We start from the raw sequence: 21,687 nt of genomic DNA, 5'->3' as shown, positions 1-21,687 counted from the left end.
TGTTTGTTTGTCTCTCTCTCCCCCCTCTGTTTTCTCTCTCACTATCTTCTCTTTCTCTCCCCCCCCCTGTTGTTGTCTCTCTCGCATGCTGTTTTCTCTTTCTCTCTCTCTCCCCCCTCTGTTTTGTCTCTTTCTCACACACTATTTTTCTTTCTCTCCCCACCCTCTGTTTTTGTCTCTCTCTCTCACATGCTCTGTTTTCCTCTTTCTCTCTTTTTCCCCCCTCTGTTTTTCTCTTTCTCTCTTTTTCCCCCCTCTGTTTTTCTCTTTCTCTCTCTTTCCCCCCTCTGTTTTTGTCTCTTTCTCCCCTCTCTGTTTGTCTCTTTCTCCCCTCTCTGTTTTTCTCTCTCACATGCTCTGTTTTTGTCTCTCTCTCTCTCTCTCTCTCTCTCTCTCTCTCACATGCTCTGTTTTTCTCTCTCTTTCTCTCTCTCTCTATTTTCTATTCTCTATTTCTGTTTTATTATATCTAAATATGTGCTTCCTGTGTTAAGTAACTTTCTCAGAAGTCATTTACATGTCTCTGTTATTTTCTATTCTACATTTACAGAACATTTATGCAGAACTTAAACTACTTGATGACATTGTGACTAAAGTGAAAGTTGATGGAGAACGAATTCTAGAAAAGACTGATGATTCATCAGCATCAAAGATTCGCTCTAACTTACAAGCTGTCCGGCAACAAAATGATCACATCAATGCAAGAGCCGTCGACCGCAAAGTAAGGAGAACCTTTTTGCTTCCTAAAACTTCTAACTTTTGCTCTTTTGACTGCTGCTGCTGCTGCTGATGATAATGATTTCTTTTCTCACTGTTGAAGAAATAAGTACAAGCATTGTTGTGTGCTTAAGTTTGCTTCCCAACCACATGGTTTTAGGTTCAGTCTCACTTCTTGGCACCCTGGGCCAACCAAAGCATTGTGAGATGGAAACTAAAAGAAGCCTGTTGTGTGTGTTTGTGTCTCCTTGTCTCAACATTGTGTGATAGTTGTAAATGAGTGTAGCCATCATACAAGCAGTGTTTTTTTGTTACCAGTCTTCTGTGAACGCATGTTCAGTCATGGATAAGTATTACTTTGCTTGGAAATAGGTGAGAGTTGGTAACAGGAAAGGCATCATCCGTCCAGCTGTAGAAAATCTTCCTCAATTTTATCTGAACCATGGAAGCATGGAAAAGTAGATGTTAAATCAATGATGATAAAGGAAATATTGGCTGTGTATTTTATTAGCAAAATAGCCATGAAAGATTAAATTGTATTCCTCATTATCATCATATTATGCCCACATTCCATGCTGAGATAGGATGGACTGTTTAACCAGATCTGATGAGTCTGAGGTCTGTATCATGCTCCAATATCTATTTTGGCATAATTTCCATGGCTGGATATACTTCCTGATGCCAACCACTTTACAGAACATAGGATTTTTTTTTTTTTTTTTTGTGGCAACACCAGTACTATAGAGGTTGTTTTGCCCTCAGCAAAACTAAAAAGCTTTCTCAAACCTGGTGTTGTCACTACACAATTCAGTTTACAAACCACTTACAAAAGGTGGTGGATGAATTTTTTTCTCATAGCACCAGCATCAGTGGGCTTCTAAATAACTTGCAAGACAAAAGAGAGCCAACCCCTGTGACTGAAAGGATAGACATTAAAGTATGATGATGAAAGAAAGACTTGTTATGGTGAGATGATGGTAATGGAGAGAGTATCAGAGGAAACATTGGCTGTGTATTTTATTACCAGTACAGCCTTGAAAGAGTTAAATCATACTCACCACCATTTTATGTCTGCCTTCTGTCCTGACATAATCTGGACAATTTGAAAGGATCCAACAAATCAGAAGACCCATGCTCCAGTGTCTCAGTTTTGGTATGGTTTCTATGGTTGGATACCTTTTCTGATGCCAACCATTTTACTGAGCATACTAGGTGTTTATTTTATATAATTTTTTTATGGCATCAGCACTAAGGAGGTCACTTTATAAGTGGCAAGGCTAAAGAATATCCTTAACTGAAAGAAGAATATGAGAGAGGGTGATGAAACAAGGTCAAATATAATAAACAATTATTTGCATTTGGTATAAAATATTTTGAAACCTTGATTATATTCTAATAATATCTTTGGTTTTCTGTGATTTTCAGAATAAACTGGAGGAAGCGGTTGGTCATGCCAGTACATTCCATGATGATTTACACAAATTTATTGGTTGGTTGACTGATACTGAGAAAGAACTTAACAATCTTCAACCCGTTAGCAGAATTTTGGAGAAGATTACCGCACAAATTGAAGACCATAAAGTAAGACAGCAATTAATGTTGCTGTGTTTTTGTTTTTTATTACATTGAAATATAAGTGAAGTCAGTTCTAAATTAATTTAATTCACCCCCAGCTAAATATAACAGCTATATGTACCTCAGATGATATACACACACACACATATATATAGGACCCAGAGAGATGGTTTTCATGGCAACATAAATAACCAATATCACAACATTTTCCTGAACATGAAATTGTTTTGCTCAAGAACACAATGCATTGCCTAGGCTGGGAAATGAAACTATGATCTTGTGATTGAGTGCAGCACCCTAACCATTAGGCCATGCACCTTCACAATTACACATTAGTCTCGAAAAATAACAGGGCAAGTTGTATAATGTAATCCTAGATGCATCTAAAATGACAAGGTGGGAAAGGCTGGAATGCCTTTTGTCATAGAACTGTTTGATGGAAGTTGGCTTGTAGCTAAACAACAACAGTATTGATTATTGCAATGGATACCATATTATGCTAGCATATGAAAAGGCATCTGTTGATGGTTTATGCCCTGTAGAGAGCTGAAAGGCTCAAAGAAGACAAAGAGGTCATAGAAACTATGTTGAAGAATGTAGGAATATATTTAATTTTCACTATAAAGAACAGATAAATAATTTTTTTTTCTTTTCTCTCTTTATTGCAGAGCTTACAAAAGGATATTGCTCAAAATAGAGAAGCTATGATACTTCTGGATAAACGAGGAACCCATTTGAAGTATTTTAGTCAAAAACAGGATGTCATCCTTATCAAGAATCTCTTGTCAAGTGTACAGCATCGGTGGGAGAAGATTGTGTCTCGAAGTGCTGAACGCACGCGGCATTTAGAACGAGGTTATAAAGAAGCCAGACAGGTAGGTGAAATATTGCAGACTTTGTCAAGAGATTGCTACTAAAATGATTTGTGTAATAAAAGATTTGTTCAGTTTAGGTGAGGGAAGAAATGGTAGATTTAATAGAATACCAATCTTGGTTTTACAGTATTTAAAACTGTAATTTTAGAGTTTGATCTTAATTGCATGTTATCTATAAGATTAATGTTACCATCATCATTGACTAGGTTCTGTGATAGAAACTTCTTGCTTTCAAGTGATCTAAATTTTAATTTCATGTTAATATTGTCAAACACCAGCTTCATAATGACAGTTTATTCTATCAGAATCGTTTTCATTTTCAAAATTAATTGAAACAAAGGCAGATATCGTCGTCGTCGTTTAACGTCCGCTTTCCATGCTAGCATGGGTTGGACGATTTGACTGAGGACTGGTCAAACCAGATGGCTACACCATACTCCAATCTGATTTGGCAGAGTTTCTACAGCTGGATGCCCTTCCTAACGCCAACCACTCAGTGTAGTGGGTGCTTTTACGTGTCACCCGCACGAAGGCCAGTCAGGCGGTACTGGCAACGGCCACGCTTATCTCGCTCGAGAAACCTCATGTGTCACTCGCACAAGAGCCAGCCCAGGGGCACTGGCAACGATCGCGCTCGAAAATCCTACAACAACCCCACACAAGAGCCAGTCCAGGGGCACTGGCAACGATCTCGCTCGAAAAACCTCGTGTGTCACCCGCACATGAGCCAGCCCAGGGGCACTGGCAACGATCCCGCTCGGAAAGATTTCATGTGTCGCCCGCACATGAGCCAATCCAGGGGCACCGGCAATGATCCCGCTCGAAAGATTTCATGTGTCGCCCGCACATGAGCCAGTCCAGGGGCACCGGCAACGATCCCGCTCGAAAGATTTCATGTGTCGCCCGCACATGAGCCAGTCCAGGGGCACTGGCAACGATCTCGCTCGAAAAACCTCGTGTGTCACCCGCACATGAGCCAGCCCAGGGGCACCGGCAACGGTCCCTCTCGGAAAGATTTCATGTGTCGCCCGCACATGAGCCAGCCCAGGGGCACCGGCAACGATCCCGCTCGGAAAGATTTTATGTGTCGCCCGCACATGAGCCAGTCTAGGGGCACCGGCAACGATCCCGCTCGAAAATCCTATATGGCAGAAATATGGTAACAAAAGGGTAAATCAACTGCATCTAGCTCCTACATTTAAATTATGCCAAGAAATAAATATTGATTTCAAATTTTGGCGCAAGGCCAGGAATTTCAAGGGAGGGGTTCAGTCAATTACATCAACCCCTGTGTTCAACTGTCACTTATTTTATTGACCCTGAAATAATGAAAGGCAAAATTGACCTCAGCTGAATTTGAACCAAGAAATATAACAATTATTATTTTAACACTTTTGCTATCACATTTCTGTTGATATACACCACCTTTGTTCCAATCAATTCTGAAAATAACAAATAATTGGAACAGAAATTAACACGAAATTTTGATGGAAGGTCTTAATTTTGATAATTTTAAATATGAAGTTTGTATCATAGAACCAAGGACAGTCTTGGAAAGGTTGCTATCAAAAGTATTTATTTGGTTTGTTGTGTGCATACATCAATGACTGATGCATCTGGACACATCTTCAGTGATGTACCTGGTATCATTAAGTGTTTCGAGTCTTTCAACATCATACAGCCTCCTCCAGGTGACCCAGCTGGGGCTGATCAGACTCCAGCTTATGTCCAGATGGCCAAATAGCTACCCCATGGCTCTCCTCTTTTGATCCACAGCCATCTTGAAGCCCTCTCTGCCGCATCGGTGGTACTGCGGATGGCCTTCCTCCTTCTCGCTTCCTCAATGCCCAAACTACTGAAAGCTCTGGTCAGGGAACGGGCTGTGAAACCCCTGCATCCTACCTCCACTGGGAGACACCTCTGCTGGCAGTCACTGACCAGACCTACATACTTGGAGAGCTTTCTCTCAAAAGCTTCTTCCATGTGATCTTCCCATGGGACAGTCAGCTCCAGCAGCCCTACTTGCTTGATGGACTCAGACACGAGGACAATGTCTGGTCCATAATGTGGCCAGGGAACTTCAGTATAATGTGCCATTTATTGGTACTATAGCAATGAATCAAACTCAGAATGTAGTGAACTTAAACTAAATCCTGTAAATTATCTACAGTTTCTGTCTACAGGTGAATTGACAGAAAATTATGGAAATTTTAAGCTGCTTATTTGATAATTATAAAAAAATATATATTCTTATCAATATTTATCCCTCCTCTATTTTTTACTTTACGGACAGCAAATACAGTTTTTTTGTTATGATTTGCTTATAGTTTTTGTATTCACTTTTTGCTTTATCTTTCAGTTCCATAATTTATGGAATGAGTTACTTAACTGGCTTAACGAAGCAGATAAAATCTTTGATTCAGACACATTGATCAGCAATGATCCAGCAAAGATTAAACTTCAAATTGCAAAGCACAAGGTAACTGCAATTTATATTTATTATATATACTCTCTTTCTCTCTCTCTCTCTCTCTCTCTCTCTCTCTCTCTCTCTCACTCTCACTCACTCTCTCTCTCTCTCTTATTCAATAAAATCTTTACACAAAAACTAGTTTTGACAACTTCAAATGCCACACAGAATCTTTCAGATTAACAAGGACTATAACTTTTTATATATGTCATTCAGTTACCTAAAACAATATTTATTTGATATTTTTCAGGAGTTTCAGAGGAACCTGGGTGGCAAACAACCAGTGTATGATACAATAAATCGTACTGCTCGTAACTTGAAAGATCGTTCACCAGTTAGCGATCATCCTGCCATTCAACAAAAACTGAGTGAATTGAAGGGCAGATGGAATACAGTTTGTGGGAAGTCTGTATCCCGGTAAGTCTTTTTTCTTTACAATGCTTGCTTAGAATTTAGTGTTCTGTTTGAAGTTGGTGCTTGTCCCTGAAGAATATCCATGGTTGTAGATTTAATCTATCACTTGGTTTGAGTTCACCATCTGGCTTTTGTACTTTGAGCAAACTTAAATCTGTTGCAAAAACTTGGGGATGGGTTTACTGTTAGAGAAATAACTTCTTTCATTCTTACCTTCAGTTCTAGAGGCCCTGAGAAGGTTGGAAGCACTGCTATTCCTCTTCTAAGCCAGAAAAATGGAAATTATATATGTTAGAGTTTTAATTAAATGGAAAAATTCTCCAGAACGATGCCATCTTTTACATGGTGTGCTCTGTCTGAATGAGGAATTTTTTCTCCAAGTAAACAGATCTATTGATAGTTTATCAAGTTAAATATTAGCTCTTAAGAACCTCACTTGTCTGGTGGGCATGCACCACTTTCTCTTCATCTTTTGTGTGTGTCTGTTCCAAAAAGTATTGTATTTCTCCATATTGGCTATTTATTATACTGCAACATCCCACCTCTAAAAATTATCACACACATTGATTTATGTTGGCCAAATGATAAAGGAGTGCTTAAATTATGTTGGACAAGATTTGGTTTCAATAAAAACTATATATATATATATATATATATATATATACACACACACACACACACACAAACATACATATATCTTTCTAATTTTACATCCATTTTCCTATGTTACCATGGTCTTATCCTATTCATTCATTCATTTTTTTTTCCACATTTGTTTTCCCATGCTAGTATGGATTAGACAAATATATCATTGAGATATTGTTTTACAAGGAAAGGATTTCTCATTCTCTTCCTTGAAAAGCATGAAATGAGCAGATAATTGTTAACAGCAACACCACCTGTCAGAACATTCTTTTCTACTCTAGGCGTAAGGCCCAAAATTTTGGGGGAGTCAATTAGATCGACCCCAGTACGCAACTGGTACTTAATTTATCGACCCCGAAAGGATGAAAGGCAAAGTTGACCTCGGCGGAATTTGAACTCTGAACGTAAATACAGACGAAATACCACTAAGCATTTTACTCGGCATGCTAATGTTTCTGCCAGCTCGCCGCCTTCCTGTCGGAACATTCATAAAAGCGATCACAGATTTAAACACAGGCACACATTTACACACACAACTGTCACAGCTTCCCATTCTCTCCTTCAAGTGTTATGTTTATGAAAGAATGAATTGTTATTTTTCATTTGTTCAGACAAAGAAATCTAGAAGAGGCTCTACTGTTCTCTGGACAATTCAATGATGCACTGCAAGCTCTGTTGGACTGGTTATCAAAATCTGAACCCGGTTTATCTGAAGATCAACCTGTCCATGGTGATATTGAAACTGTTAACAACCTTACAGAAATACACAAGGTAAGCAGACTTCTTTCAGCTCGACTGTTGAGTTTTTTTTTTTTTTTTTTTTTAGAATATAGTATTTGTTTTATTGACTCTATTAAAGTTTCCAAGAATGAAAAACATCAATATAAAGCTGACTATATTGATCTGGTTGGATGTTGAATTACCTAATGAGATCAATAAAAATTGGGATGTTATAGATGAAAAAGACATTTCAATTGAATCATAAGAATTTAGGTTCAATTCCAACAAGGAACTGAGTTTTCACATGCTTTTCTGTTTATTGACTCATTTTATCTTATTTCCACTAATGTCTAATGATTTACATTCAGCTTTTAAACAGCATTTTACATTTTATTTCATAAATAAAATTTCAAAATATACAGCAAGAATGATTTTAAAAAAATAAAAACAGCATTGTTTTTATTTTTATAGTTGAGACATGCAACACATTTCTAACTTATAAATATGATACAGGGTGCATAAAAGAAAAATCATAGTCAACAAATGCATGTTGTACACAGTTTCAAACTAAAAAGAAGACAGTAAAGAATTAGCTACATGAAGACATTATTGCCATCTGCCTAACTTTACTAGTGCCATGCTAATGACTGTGTAAAATATGGGAGATTTTTCTGCTGCACTTTGTGTAGTTCACATTTCTAACAATTATCCTATATGCTTGGTATATTTCACACTTCTGGGACAACCATCAAATACCTGACATATTTTATGTTTCTAATGCTTATTCTAAATTTGATACAAATGTTAATGTCTTTTCTCTCTCTCTCTTTTAAAGGCTTTCCAACAAGAATTGGGTGCCAGATCTAAGACTGTTTCTTTTGTACGCAATGCGGCCAAAGAACTGATAGGAAAATCTGAAGAAGACACAAGTCAACAACAAGCACAGTTAATAGAACTAACAACCCTATGGGACCGTATATGTACATTGAGCGTTAACAAACAAGAACGTCTAGAACAAGCTCAGAGAATGGTTAGTTTCCTTTGTTAAAATGTAAAAAGTATTATAAAGCCATCAGCAGATTTCATTAGGGTTATTCAATTAATTTGGTTGAATTTTATAACCATTTTTCCATGCTCACATTGATCAGATGGAATTCATTGAGGTATGTTTTCCATGGCCAGATGCTCTTTTTCTTAGCAACCCTCACCTGTTTCCAAGCAAGGATATATTTCCCCATGGTTGGGCATGTTTTTATGGAACACTTGAAATGAATTACATCACATGCAAGATGGTGATGCTCATTTACAACCATCACATGATGTCAAGTCTCACACACACACACACACACACACAGAAGCTTCTCTCAGTTTTTCTCTACCAAATCCACCCCAAAACAGTGGTCATTCCAGGGTTGCAGTAGAAGACATTTGGACTAGCTGCCATGCAGTGAGAATGAACCTAAAATATAACTGGACATGGTGTAACTTTATATACAGACAATACAAACCTGTCAGCTATAAACATGTCTTGTTCTTTAGACTGAAGGCTCAAACTATTGATCCACTATGGCCCTCCACTCATGTCTGTCCTGTGTCAGTCTGCACATTGTCAGTTATATCATAGGGGGTGGGCAGGAGAAAACATGAGAGATGGAGTCCCTAAGTTTCCTTTCTCAATCACAGTACCAACTAACAAAGAGGTTAATCTCTGCTATATAAAACACAGGTGGTACTCTGTATTATGCAAGACATTGATCATAAAATCCAAGTGAGAGTCATTTCTCCAACCTCTCATGATAACCACGGTCCTGCTGCCAACAGCTTCACTGTAACCCAGGCTTGGGGAGCTAATAGGGTGCTACCCCTGTTCATGAGAACTTCAGGGTGCAGTTTAACGTCATGCCCAAGACATGTAGTAAATATAAATAGATAGTCCAACGGTTTTAACATTGAGTACTCTGGGTGTTTCAACTCCACTCCTGCTCTTTGAATTTTAGCTTTAAGTGGCTGAGTATCCCACACATACTCGTACTGTTAACATAATCCTTAGTCAGAATCAGCACAACACTTTTAGATGCTTCAGCTAAAAGCCAAATATTTAAAATTAAAAATGTTAATTAGCACTCCGTCAGTTACAACAACAAGGGTTCCAGTTGGTCTGATCAATGGAACAGCCTGCTTGTGAAATTAACATGCAAGTGGCTGAGGACTCCACAGACATGCATACCCTTCATGTAGTTCTCAAGGAGATTCAGCGTGACACAATGTAACAAGGCTGGTCCTTTGAAATATAGGTACTAATCATTTTTGCCAGCTGAGTGGACTGGGACAATGTGAAATAAAGTGTCTTGCTTAAGGATACATTGCGCTGCTGAGAAATGAACTCTCAATCTTACAATCATGAGCCAAATACCCTGACCACTAAGCCACATGCCTTCACTATTCAGAAAACTACAAATTGGTGAAGAGAAAAATATTTTGGGGAGACATAAACATATGGCGTAGTGCTTAAGAGCACGGGCTACTAACCCCAAGATTCCGAGTTCAATTCCAGGCAGTGACCTGAATAATAATAATAATAATAATAATAATAATAATAATAATAATAACAGTGTAAAATGCCTTAGGAATGAGAACTCAGGTTTGAAATTTCCCCAAGACACCTGATGAAGGCTGGAGGGTATATCAACCGAAACGTTGTGTTAACAACAAACAAGATGAGGACAAATATCCGTCAAATGTAAATAATGTAAATAATGTACATAATTCTTCATCTCTTAAATATAGAACTAACATCAACTGTTTTGAAAAGGGAAATGAAATATAAACAAAAGAACAACCAATGAATGTGTTTCTAATCTTTACTGATTATGACTCTTCTCAAATATAATGATATCTCTTATATGCACACACGCACACACACATATCTGATATCTCCTATATGCATACACATATATGATATCTCTTATATGTACACACATATATGATTTGTCTTTTCTTTTTTTTTTAATTTAAAGGCTGAAGACTTCCATAAAAAAGCCCAGAGTTTATTAGATTGGTTAGCTGAAGCAGAAAGACAGCTTCGCTATCAAGGATCTTTCCCTGATGATGAACAGGCTTTGCTGAAACTGAGGGATGACCACAAGGTATTTCATTCATTCTGAAAGTTGTTGGAAATATTATATAAAACATTCATGAAATAATAAGAAATATAATAATGTCAATAGTAGTTCTTTTTATTAAAAGCACAAGGCCTGAAATTTGTGGGGAGGGGCAAGTCAGTTGCATCGACCCTGAAAGGATGAAAAGCAAAGTCAGCCTTGGCAGAATTTGAACTCAAAATGTAAAGAGTCGGAAAAAATGTTAACATTTTGTCTGACATTCCAATGGTTCTTCCTGCTTGCTGCCTTAATAATCTTTCTAGTATAGACACAAAGCCTGAAGTCTTGTAAGTTGATAACATCAACCCCAGTACTCAACTGGTACCTTATTTTATCAATCGTGAATGGATGAAAGGCAAAGTTGACCTTGGCAGAATTTGAACTCAGAACATGAAGATGGACAAAATGCCACTTAGCATTTTGCCCTGCATACTAACAATTCTGCCAGTTCACTACTTTCATAATAATAATAATAATAATAATAATAATGACTCTGAAAAGACTCTAAAATGATTTGAGCAATTATTAAAATCATATTTCAAGGAAAATTTAGGATAATTCTTTTCTGTACTCTTGAAAGCACCCACTACACTCTGGGTGGTTGGCGTTAGGAAGGGCATCCAGCTGTAGAAACATTGTCAGATCAGATTGGAGCCTAGTGTGGCCTCCTGGCTTGCCAGTCCCCAGTCAAACCGTCCAACCCATGCCAGCATGGAAAATGGACGTTAAACAATGATGATGATGAATAATGCTTTCAAGAGTACAGAAAGGAATTATCCTAAATTTTCCATGAAATATGATTTTAATAATTACTCAAATCATTTTAGGGTCTCTTCAGAGTCATTCAAATAACTGATCCAAGTAACTGATAGGTCGTCTGTATTCTCTTTAACCATTAAACTAACATCATCAATTTATGTGTCATTGGAGAACAGTGGACATCAGTTGATATTTCAAAAAGCCTACAAGAATACAGCTATCATCAAGAAAAGTGAATATTTTACAGCACTTTTTGATAATGGGATTGTACATTTTATCGTATGGCAGACTAACAATTATTATAATTTTTGTATTTAAAGTAAAAATATGTATAATCCTTAAGAAAATGTGATTCTTTTGTTTGTTGTTTATTTGGCACACACTTTCATGCAACCTTTACCCATAATTTAACAGTTAAATAAGTCTTTAACCCTTTCGTTACCATATTTCTGTTGAGATGCTCTGTGTTTCTTTCAATTACTTTAAATATAACAAAGAATTTAGTAAAATAACTTAGTTATCATTAAAGCTAATGTTAGGAACATAAATTGTGACTAAGGTTTGGTGGAAGATTTTAATTCAAAACTTATGAAAACAAGACATTTGTACTCAGAGCCAGAGCCGGTTTCAGCCGGGCTGGTAATGAAAGGGTTAATATCACCTCAAATTGTAATGCTTTAGCATGGACTATAAAACCACTGGTTTCAGCTTTGCATATTAAACAATACCACTTCAAATTATATTACAGATTTTGATATAAATATATATATATTTATTTCTTTTTTTCTCAATTCCAGAAATTTGAAGAAAATCTCCTGGGTAAAGAAGCCGATTTAAGAGAAGCCTTGACCATTGGTCAAGAAATAATTGCCCGTTGCCATCCTGATTCCCTGTCCTCACTAAAAAATTGGCTGTCAGTATTACGGGCTCGGTGGGAAGAGGTAAAAATTCCTTTCTTTTATCCACCACCAATTTCTGGGAGGATTTAGTTCCATAAAGAATTTCATTCTTTTATTGGTTTCTGTCATGGTTGAGCACCACATTTCAGGCTTTAGTGATGGGGGACAAACACAAAGACATACAAACATAGATACATATGCATACATATAGTAAATCCCCCCCCCAAAAAAAAACTGAAGAACAAACACAAAAAAAAAAACCACGCGAGGACATGGTACATGTAAAATATTAGTAGACGCTCAGAGAAGGAAAGAAAGATGGTTTAACGTTTCAAGCAACGCTCTTCATCAGAATAGAGGAACGTCCAATAAAAAAGGAAGACGGAGGAAGAAAATCGCCAACGATTCACATGTGGAGATATATATATATATATATATATATAATGGGTTTCTTTCAGTTTCCGTTTACTAAATCCATGCAGAAGGCTTTGGTTGGCCTGAGGCTAAAGTAGAAGACACTTGCCCAAGGTGCCATACAGTGGGACTGAACCCAGAACCATGTGGTTAGAAAGCAAATTCTTACCATGCAGCCACATCTGTGCCTATAATTTGTCACATTTTAATTATTTTTCTTTTTTACTTTAACCAGTTAACCTCCTGGTCCCGGCAACGAGGCTTACGTTTGGCAGATGGTCTGAAGGTTATGCGCCAAAACGCAGCTAGTCTTGAAAATCTGCTTCAATGGCTGACTGATGCTGAAGGTACATTGTTGAACCAAAACCAAATGGCTATACCCGAAAATCTGGAAGTTATCAATCAACTTATAAAAGATCATCAGGTCTGTCTTTATATATTTTTGCATTTACATTTTTTCTACCTTCTCTTTATCTATTTCTCTCTTCTGTTAACTATGTAACTTTGTTTTTGTTATTATAATTAACCTATAACGATCAATGCTATCCTAAATGAATTCTTGAAATCAATATTTTCCTTTTTAATCAGTAAACATTCTATTTTAATATATTTAGTTCATCCCTAACCGCTTTCATTTTCCCCTGCTATTGTATCCATTATCACTGGTTGCCTGTTTGTGTTGTAGGACTTACAAGGTGAAATCTCATCAAAACAACCAGAAATTGATAAATTAACGAAGACTGAAAAGAGGCGGTTGTCAACAACAGCAGAATCTTCTCAAATACCCATATTTAGGAAAACTAGAAAGTCTTTTAGCAATATAAGGTAATGTTCTTTTTGCTTTGTGGGAAATGAAGGGGAGCAATAGGATTGGGTATTGTTTAACCCCAAGGTCACCCTTATGATTAAAAGTGTTCTAACCATGACTATCCTATCTTTTATTCATGTATCACAGTATTGACCAGACCATCAGATGCTGTTATACACTGCTGGTCACAATACGCTTCCAATTCTATCTTGATTGTGCCATTTTTTTCCATCTTGACCCTAATTAGTTAACTAGATCTTACCATTGTCATGGTGACCTTCCAAATGGCCTTTTCTATCTCTTGGATACCACTCGACAACTGCACAAGTCCACCTGTTGTCTGTGACTCTTGGATCTAAAATTGTATTTTTTTTCTTCAATTTATGTAACTCTGTAATAATGGTTTCTGAATTAGGCACAAGGCCAGCAGTTTTGTGGAAGCAGGGGAGGTTGATGATACCATAAGACAAGTACTTGACTGGTCCTTGCATCTAGCAAGAAACTATGACCCCTGAAAGAAGCAGCTTTTATGGTAGGAAATGAGGCAAAGTGACAGCAAAATGGGGTTTCTTGCTGTAGAGGAGCTACATAACTACTCACCTTATAGAAGAGAGGATGGGGTAGAGCTAGGAAGAGCTAAAGTAGTGATGACGATGAGGTGTGTGTATTGTTTCTTAACCCTGTCACACTATATTCTTGCTTTAGCAGGAACAGGTTAAACGTCATCTCTGCTGGATTCCTAGTAAAGCAGTAATAAACCACACTTGTAGAAGAAGAAGATGCAGCTGATTCTGTCCATTAGTTTGCCTGAAATAATCGTTACTCTTGAGCTGTGTATGCAACTAATTATTTTTTAGCCCAGGTGGAGGGTAAAGTTAGACAGAGGGGCCCAGGTCTGAAAGGGGCTAAAGTATGAAATGAATGGAGAGGGCAGAATAGGGTGTGCGTGGGTAGAGGTTGCAAGATGGGGAACAGCTGACAGGGGTGGAGTGAATATAATAAATGAAGAACTTGTGTTAACATATCATTCTTCTGTAAGAGATGAAAAAAATTCTGTTAAAGAATAAGAATTTCTTAAATATTACTTTTTATTTTGCAGTCGAGACACTGGCCGCCGTACACCAGATCCTCAATTCAAAAACCCACGAGTTGGGGCTCTGTTTACCAAATGGCAGCAAGTGTGGCTTTTGGCTATGGACCGACAAAGAAAACTACAAGATGCCCAAGAATATATGAATGAAGTCGAGAGAATGAAGAACTTTGACTTTGATGATTGGCGGAAACGCTACCTACGTTGGATGCATCATAATAAGTCAAGAATTATGGACTTCTTCAGACGTCAAGACAAAGACCATGATGGAAAAGTCACCCGTAAAGAATTTATTGATGGAATCATCTCTTCAAGTGAGTTTCTTACTTTTGCTGTTATTGCTGCTACTACTACTACTGCAATACTTATTTTATGTCCGTTTTTTTACATACTAGCATGAGTTAGATGACTATATTGTTGTGGCATTGTGAAACAGCTGGATACTCTTACTTGCTTTTCAACAAAGAAATCTCTTATCACACATGGCTTTGAAGACAAAAAGCTAACAGATATTTTGTTGACAGGGGAAACAACAACAGTGACATCACTGCTTTGCTTGTAGCTCAACAATTTCAGAGAAGCACAAATGTACACACACTTGCACATGCATGCACACACACACACACACACACACACACACACACACACACACACACACACACACGGTAGGCTTCTTTCAGTTTCTGTCTATCAAATCCATTCACAAGAATTTTAATTTAATTTTCATGTTTTGGGGTTCAGTTCCCTACAGTTATTCTGTCTAATGTGTTATATTTTTATATTACTAGAATTCCCAACAACAAAACTAGAAATGGAGGCAGTAGCCAATATATTTGATAAAGATGAAGATGGCTACATAAACTACAAAGAATTTGTTGCAGCTCTGAGACCCGATAGGGATGTAAGTATCTACATTGTTAGAGTTTCTCTTCTCTTCATACATTGGGTTTTTTTCTTTTTCTATCTGATAAATGAAGCCCCAGTGAGGTCACCAAACTACTGAGTGAAGTGTAGTATTGAGAGAAGTGGCTTTATACTTGGCGTTAAGAAGGTAAAGTTTGATAGAGGGACAGGTGTAGGGACAAGCATCTTACTATAGAAGAGATATGTGGCTAACCTAGATGGAAAGAGAAAAAGAGATGATGAGGTGTCAGGGCATACTGTCAAGGTACAAGTGGAATATCAGAAAGAATTGGAACAAGAACGTGAATATAAGAAAGAATAGGGACAGTGTAAAAAGATGAAAGATTTTTGAATTTATTTTGCAAGAATTTTTATCTATAACTGTGTGTGGAAATCAATATTGTGAAGTGTATTGCTCAAGAACACATCAGATTGCCCACAATCTTAGGATCATGAGTCCAACACTCTAAACACTAAGCCATGCACCTCTATGAAGTGACTACATAAAGCCCCTCTTTCCCTACATCTTATTGGCTCCTTATTCTTCATGGCATTCAATCAACTACCTTCTCATCTTAGGTCTAATTGAGTAGGAAAAACTAGGACTACTACCACATTAAAATAATAAAAATGGTTTCAAATTTTGGCACAGGGCCAGCATTTGGGAGCGGGGTAGTTGATTACATTGATCTCCAGTATTTGACTGGTACTGATTTAATTGGCCTCAAAAGGATGGAAAACAAAGTCGGACGAAATGCCGCCAAGCATTTTGTCTGGCGTGCTAACAGTTCTTCCAGTTTGCTGCCTTAGCAACAACAGTAATAGCTACAATTTCTAGTAATTAGTAAAAATTGTAATTAACAAAAACAGCTCTGATTTCTGCTATGATATAAAGGTGTCCTTGCAACGTGATTCTTTTCAGACTGGTAAACCTGCAACAGACTCGGAGAGGATTCAAGATGAAGTAAGCAAACAAGTCGGCCGATGTACCTGCGTTACTCAGTTCAGAATCCATAAAATTGGTGAAGGAAAATATCGAGTAAGTAATAATTCCTCCATTCTTCCAATCAAATTCTTTAAACGATTCTCTTTTGTCTGTTGTTCGTTAGGTTTTCTTTTGGTTTAACTGCTTCTATTTCCTTCCCATTTCTCTTATTTATTTACATTGAGCTAATTTTTTTTAATTATCTTTTTTTCTTCTTTTTCCCACCCCTCCAGTTTGGTGATTCACAAAAATTACGTCTTGTTCGGATTCTACGTAGCACAGTAATGGTACGTGTCGGCGGAGGCTGGGTCGCGTTAGATGAATTCCTCGTTAAAAATGATCCATGCCGAGGTAAAGTATATTTACAAAATAATTTTCTTTCAAAGAAATTTACCAAATTCTTTAAAGTTTTAAAAATTTCTTTAAATGCTTTGTTTTATATAAAAATATCCATTTTAAAATATTCTTCATACAATTTTCTTTTTTTTTTAATAATTTCTTAGAAATTAACTTCAAAAATATTAATTGCAGACTCTGTTTTATCTTCAGTTGGAATTATTTTTTTATCATTTAAAGTTTTATCTTTTATTTTAAATAATGGAACTATATTTTGTTGCTTCCTTGGTCAGCTGATAGCCTTTTTTGGTCATAACTCATTTCCTGTGTCAATTAAATTCACTTTCATTTCAGAATTGTAATAATTATGGCAGCAGATATTATCTGGAGGTCATGTTGTCATTTCTAATCCACATTTATTTCTCATTCTTGAAGAATTTTATAATTTCATCTAACTCCTCATTCTCATTAATTTAATCTTGTTAATTTAACTTTTTCATCTTATGTAAAACCTTCATGAAGAACCATTAAACATTCATTTTGATACTTTTAATTAACAGTAGGACACAACTACATTTATCATCACCATTTACTATCATCATCATCATCATCATCATCATCGTTATTGTTGTCATCAAGTAACTGTCTCCCTTTTATTTTTTTTATATTTCTTACATCTAAAAATCATTCACAATTTCAGCTCTAGATAAAAAAAAACCCCCACCCAACTACTGAATATCATTAATGCAGCTCTGTTTGCAAGACTGCCTTCAGGCTGTTCGTTGTTCCCTATTCTTCACGTCAGCTCCCCCTCCTCTTTAGAAGCATTGATCACACTGCCCACTAAATTCACTTCAAACTGATTTTTGTTTTTAATCAGTTCAGATAATTCCATGTATTTTACCCTAAAATTACATTTGCAAAAACTCTTTATTGTGCTACCATTCCATCACACACAATTTTTTAACAGATCTAATACCATCATTGTGATCACCTGTCATCAAAATACCATCTACTCCCACTTTTATTTATTTATTTTTTTCAATGTGTTTCAACATTCTTCCCTGTCTTTCTCTTCATCACATTACCTCTTCTTTTAATAATTCTTCACTATATTTATTAAACTGAAAATCCAGTTCATATCACAGTGTAATTAATACAATAGAAATAAGTTTCTACCTCAAGGCTACACATTCAGTGGTCTCCATTATTTTAGTGACATTTTCCAAAAACATTACCTCTGAGACCTATGGATTACTTTGACCAATTTCCTCACATTGCAACCAGCATGTTTCTTCCTTATCTGCTCTTCAGAAAAACTCTCTCTTCCTCCTCCGTTTACCCTTCATCTCTGTTGCATGTATTACACTTTAGTTCCATTTTATAGCCTCATTTGTTATGTCTTTAGCTCTGTTCTCTATGGGTTGGCTTGGTTTGTAAATCTTTATTGCTTCAAGCTGGTTTTATTACTGCTTAATGAAACCATATCTATGGCTTGATGCTTTTCCTGTTGTCAACCATCAAACTGTAGCAGAATTTTTTTTGTGTTATTTTATTCTTATAGTTTCAGGTAAGAATATGGAGTTCTAAATATGTAATTCTAAAACATTTTAATTTAGATATGTACGTAATAGAATTTAAACACATAATTTAGTTTAGATATATATTTCATATATAGGATAATACCCTGTGTGTATCATCATCATTTAACTTGTCTTCCGTGCTGGCACCAGCTGGATCCTGTCAACCCATTCAACCCACACCAGATGGAAGGTGGATATTAAATGATGATAAGGTATTCTTTTATAATCATCATCATTTAAAGTCTGTCTTCTATGTAGGTGTAAATTGGATGGTTTGATAGAATCCAACAAACCAGAGGACTGTGTCGAGCTCCAGTATTTGGTTTCTATATCTGGATGCCCTTCTTAATGCCAACCACTTGTTCTATATATGAAATATGTATAGACACACACAGAATATAATCAAAGGGCTGGGCTTATATTTGCATTTACCTAGGATCACAAATGAAATTACTTTTAATATGGAACTTCTTTGGAAATTAAGACATTTAACCATTTTGTAATTAAAGATTGTAGAATGTGATAAATATACTGAATTCTTTTGCATTATAATAATGTTATTGTCATAGCATCATTTTTAAAGCTGAGAGATTTTGTTCAGTGGAAACTGAAATGGAAGTTTATAGAATCCTACAAAGTTCTCAGTTGTCAGTTTGCATCAGTTTCACCATTCCAGTAGTAGGTAGGATTCATAAGTAATATTTGGTCTTGTTACTTTTTTATATTTTCTCAATTTTCATGGAGATTTCACATTATATAATGCTAGTTTCATTTGTTTGTTTATTTAACTGTTGTAGATGCTAAGGTGACCCCCTTCACTGTTAGGTCTTCCAGAGAAAGAAAATATAATCACATTTGAATTAATCCAAACTCAAATGAAATTTTGTGCCCTTTGGTTAAACTTGATCTACTGATTGAAAAATCTCTAACACTTTTGAGTTATAAGTATCTAAATTTAATGTTCAGGAGCAGGTTTACCAGTTTCTTTCCTTTTTGTCTCGAATATTCTACCATGGTCCAATATCACAGTTACTAGTATGTCTTTGAATATCACATTTGCCAGTGTACTTGTGTAAATTAGTCATTAGATACACCAACAAATAAATGAAGTAAAACCACACATAAGCAAACTTACATTTTCTCATGCCTTTGTGAGTTTAAAACTAAAAATTGATTTCAAAGAAGACTTCAGTGGATTAGCTAAAAAATTCTCTCAGTGTCTTCTAGTATGTAAAATACTGAATATTGTTGTATATTGTTTACTATCAACATGCAAGAGGCAAATGCTACATTCGTAGCTTCTTAAGCTCTTAGCAAATAACATTGAAAACTCCCAGTTCAAGTGACTTCATTCACTGTTAATCCATTTGGTCAGGAAAAGAGGTTAAAACCATTGCATTTTGTTTTCTTGTGACTCCTAACTCAACACTTCTTTATCAAGAAATCATTTTATATTTATTTTTTCCATATTTAACTTTCATTTACAGAAATTTATTTTATATTTCCTTTCATCATGATATGAAGGTTGTTCAATATTGTCAGATGTCTTCTTTCTATTTCTCTCTCTTTACTAATGAAATCCTGTCTTTGCTGTTGATTTTAAGTCAATGAATAATAATCCCATTTAACATTATATTCTTATGCTATTTGTCTCATGAGCACTGTTGTTTCTCCTTCACACACACTGTTTGATTGTGGTTCTCAACACTCTATTCACAATTCATTTTCAAAATGGCTGCCTCACTGTTTTATCACCTAAAATCAAAACTGTTGAATGTAATTTGGATCATTTGGTGTTGGAAGTTGTGCATCTTCACTTCATTAATATTAACTCTTGTTCTTTTGTTTGCATTCATCATACTTTTGGAAGAACTTCCCCCATAAAATACCTTTGTTTGGGATATTCCTTAAATACTATCATTTGCATTATTTGAATAAGATAGTCTGGTAACTTTATAATTTCTCAGTTTATGAATACATTCTAAACATGAATTTATGCTTACATTTTTGCAGTTAAGGCATTTTCTTGCATCAAATAATTCAAACCTTGGTAATTATTTAAAATTACCATTTAATAACACTTCTCACTAATTAAATTCTGGCATTTTCTATCCCTTGATATGAAGCAGTAATTAATTTGAGGTTGCAATAGTTAAGTGTTTATCCTCTCATTTGAGTTTAAGTTACATGTTTCTATCATCATCATCATTATACTGTTCACTTTCCATGTTTACATGGATCAAATGGAGTTTGTTGAGCAGATTTCCTACTGTTGGATGCCCTTCCTGTCACCAACCCTTACCTGTTTCCATGCAAGGCAATATTTCCCCATGGCTAGACATGCTTTCATGGAACACTGGAAACAAGCCACACTGCTTTCCACAAGGCTGCCTCAAAAGTCGATCACAATTCCTCTCGAAGTCATTGCATATTTAATATCAAACTTTTACAAGTTGTTAACCAAAAGAATCAAGGCATCACCTTTACCTTTTGACACACGAAAGTGTGGTAAAAGTAAGCATGTGATTTGGCAGGCAGCGAGTATACGTGTAAGATACATTCCACAGGAGATCATCTGAAAGAAGCTGGCAACAGGTGAAGAATGTACCCCACAGTGTAGGTTAGTTGTTAGCCACTTAAGGATCAGGGCTAAATGGCTGCTCAGAAGATGACCAGTATGTAAAAGAAGGGTCTGGAAGTTTAAGGATCCTCTAAATAGACAGATTTAGAGACATATTACTGGAAGCCTTTGACAAAATAGAGGATGATATAGGAGGACAACTGGAGGTTTCTATAGGACAACCTGTTGAGGGCTGCTGACCAGATCTGTGGATGGTGCAAAGTCCCCTCTTGATCTAAGGTGACATGGTGGTGGAACAATGTAGTTGACAGGGCTATTAGGAACAAGGAACAGGCTTGGAAGGACTGGAAATGTGGTGGTAGCAGGGAATTGTATCAGATAGCCAGATCGGAAGCTAGGAGACAGGCTTACTTAACCAGAGGGGAAGCAGAAAAGAGATTTGAAAATGTTCTGCATTGGGAGGACCAGATACTTGAAGTGTTTTGAATTGCAAGGCAGTGTGTGAAAGAGAATCGTGATGTCATAGGAGAGAAATGTGTCCACATGGATGATGGCTCACTTGCATTTAATGATGCTGCAAAGAAAGAGACTCGGAGATGCCAAGAAAATGAATGGGAGGAAGAGAGGCTGCCAAATGTTGACCCAACTGAGAGACCAGCTATCCAGATTGACAGTACTTTGGTACATAAAGCAATTAAGGATATAAAGACAGGGAAAGCCCCCTGCCCATCAGGAATCACCACTGAGATGCT

General features: G+C 36.5%; 1 protein-coding gene across 7 annotated transcripts in view; it reads left to right on the top strand.

The window, feature by feature from the left end:
• LOC106880784 (uncharacterized) overlaps positions 1–21,687 on the top strand; it is a 274,817-nt gene that overhangs the window by 235,810 nt on the left and 17,320 nt on the right. For all 7 annotated transcript variants that reach the window (XM_089358464.1, XM_089358463.1, XM_089358466.1 and 4 more), the window contains 15 exons: positions 551–721; positions 2,143–2,298; positions 2,961–3,167; positions 5,527–5,646; positions 5,888–6,054; positions 7,308–7,467; positions 8,252–8,446; positions 10,434–10,562; positions 12,134–12,277; positions 12,885–13,073; positions 13,335–13,474; positions 14,557–14,861; positions 15,336–15,448; positions 16,373–16,489; positions 16,669–16,786. In XM_089358464.1, the coding sequence (XP_089214590.1) occupies positions 551–721; positions 2,143–2,298; positions 2,961–3,167; positions 5,527–5,646; positions 5,888–6,054; positions 7,308–7,467; positions 8,252–8,446; positions 10,434–10,562; positions 12,134–12,277; positions 12,885–13,073; positions 13,335–13,474; positions 14,557–14,861; positions 15,336–15,448; positions 16,373–16,489; positions 16,669–16,786 (2,431 nt within the window). The remainder of the gene's footprint in view (positions 1–550; positions 722–2,142; positions 2,299–2,960; positions 3,168–5,526; positions 5,647–5,887; positions 6,055–7,307; positions 7,468–8,251; positions 8,447–10,433; positions 10,563–12,133; positions 12,278–12,884; positions 13,074–13,334; positions 13,475–14,556; positions 14,862–15,335; positions 15,449–16,372; positions 16,490–16,668; positions 16,787–21,687) is intronic.

Source organism: Octopus bimaculoides, chromosome 10 (genome assembly GCF_046866305.1).
Source record: "Octopus bimaculoides isolate indiv1 chromosome 10, ASM4686630v1, whole genome shotgun sequence".
In the NCBI taxonomy this organism is placed as follows: domain Eukaryota; kingdom Metazoa; phylum Mollusca; class Cephalopoda; order Octopoda; family Octopodidae; genus Octopus; species Octopus bimaculoides.
Note: the sequence above shows the minus strand (reverse complement) of the source record. Positions and strands in the feature narration are given on the sequence as shown.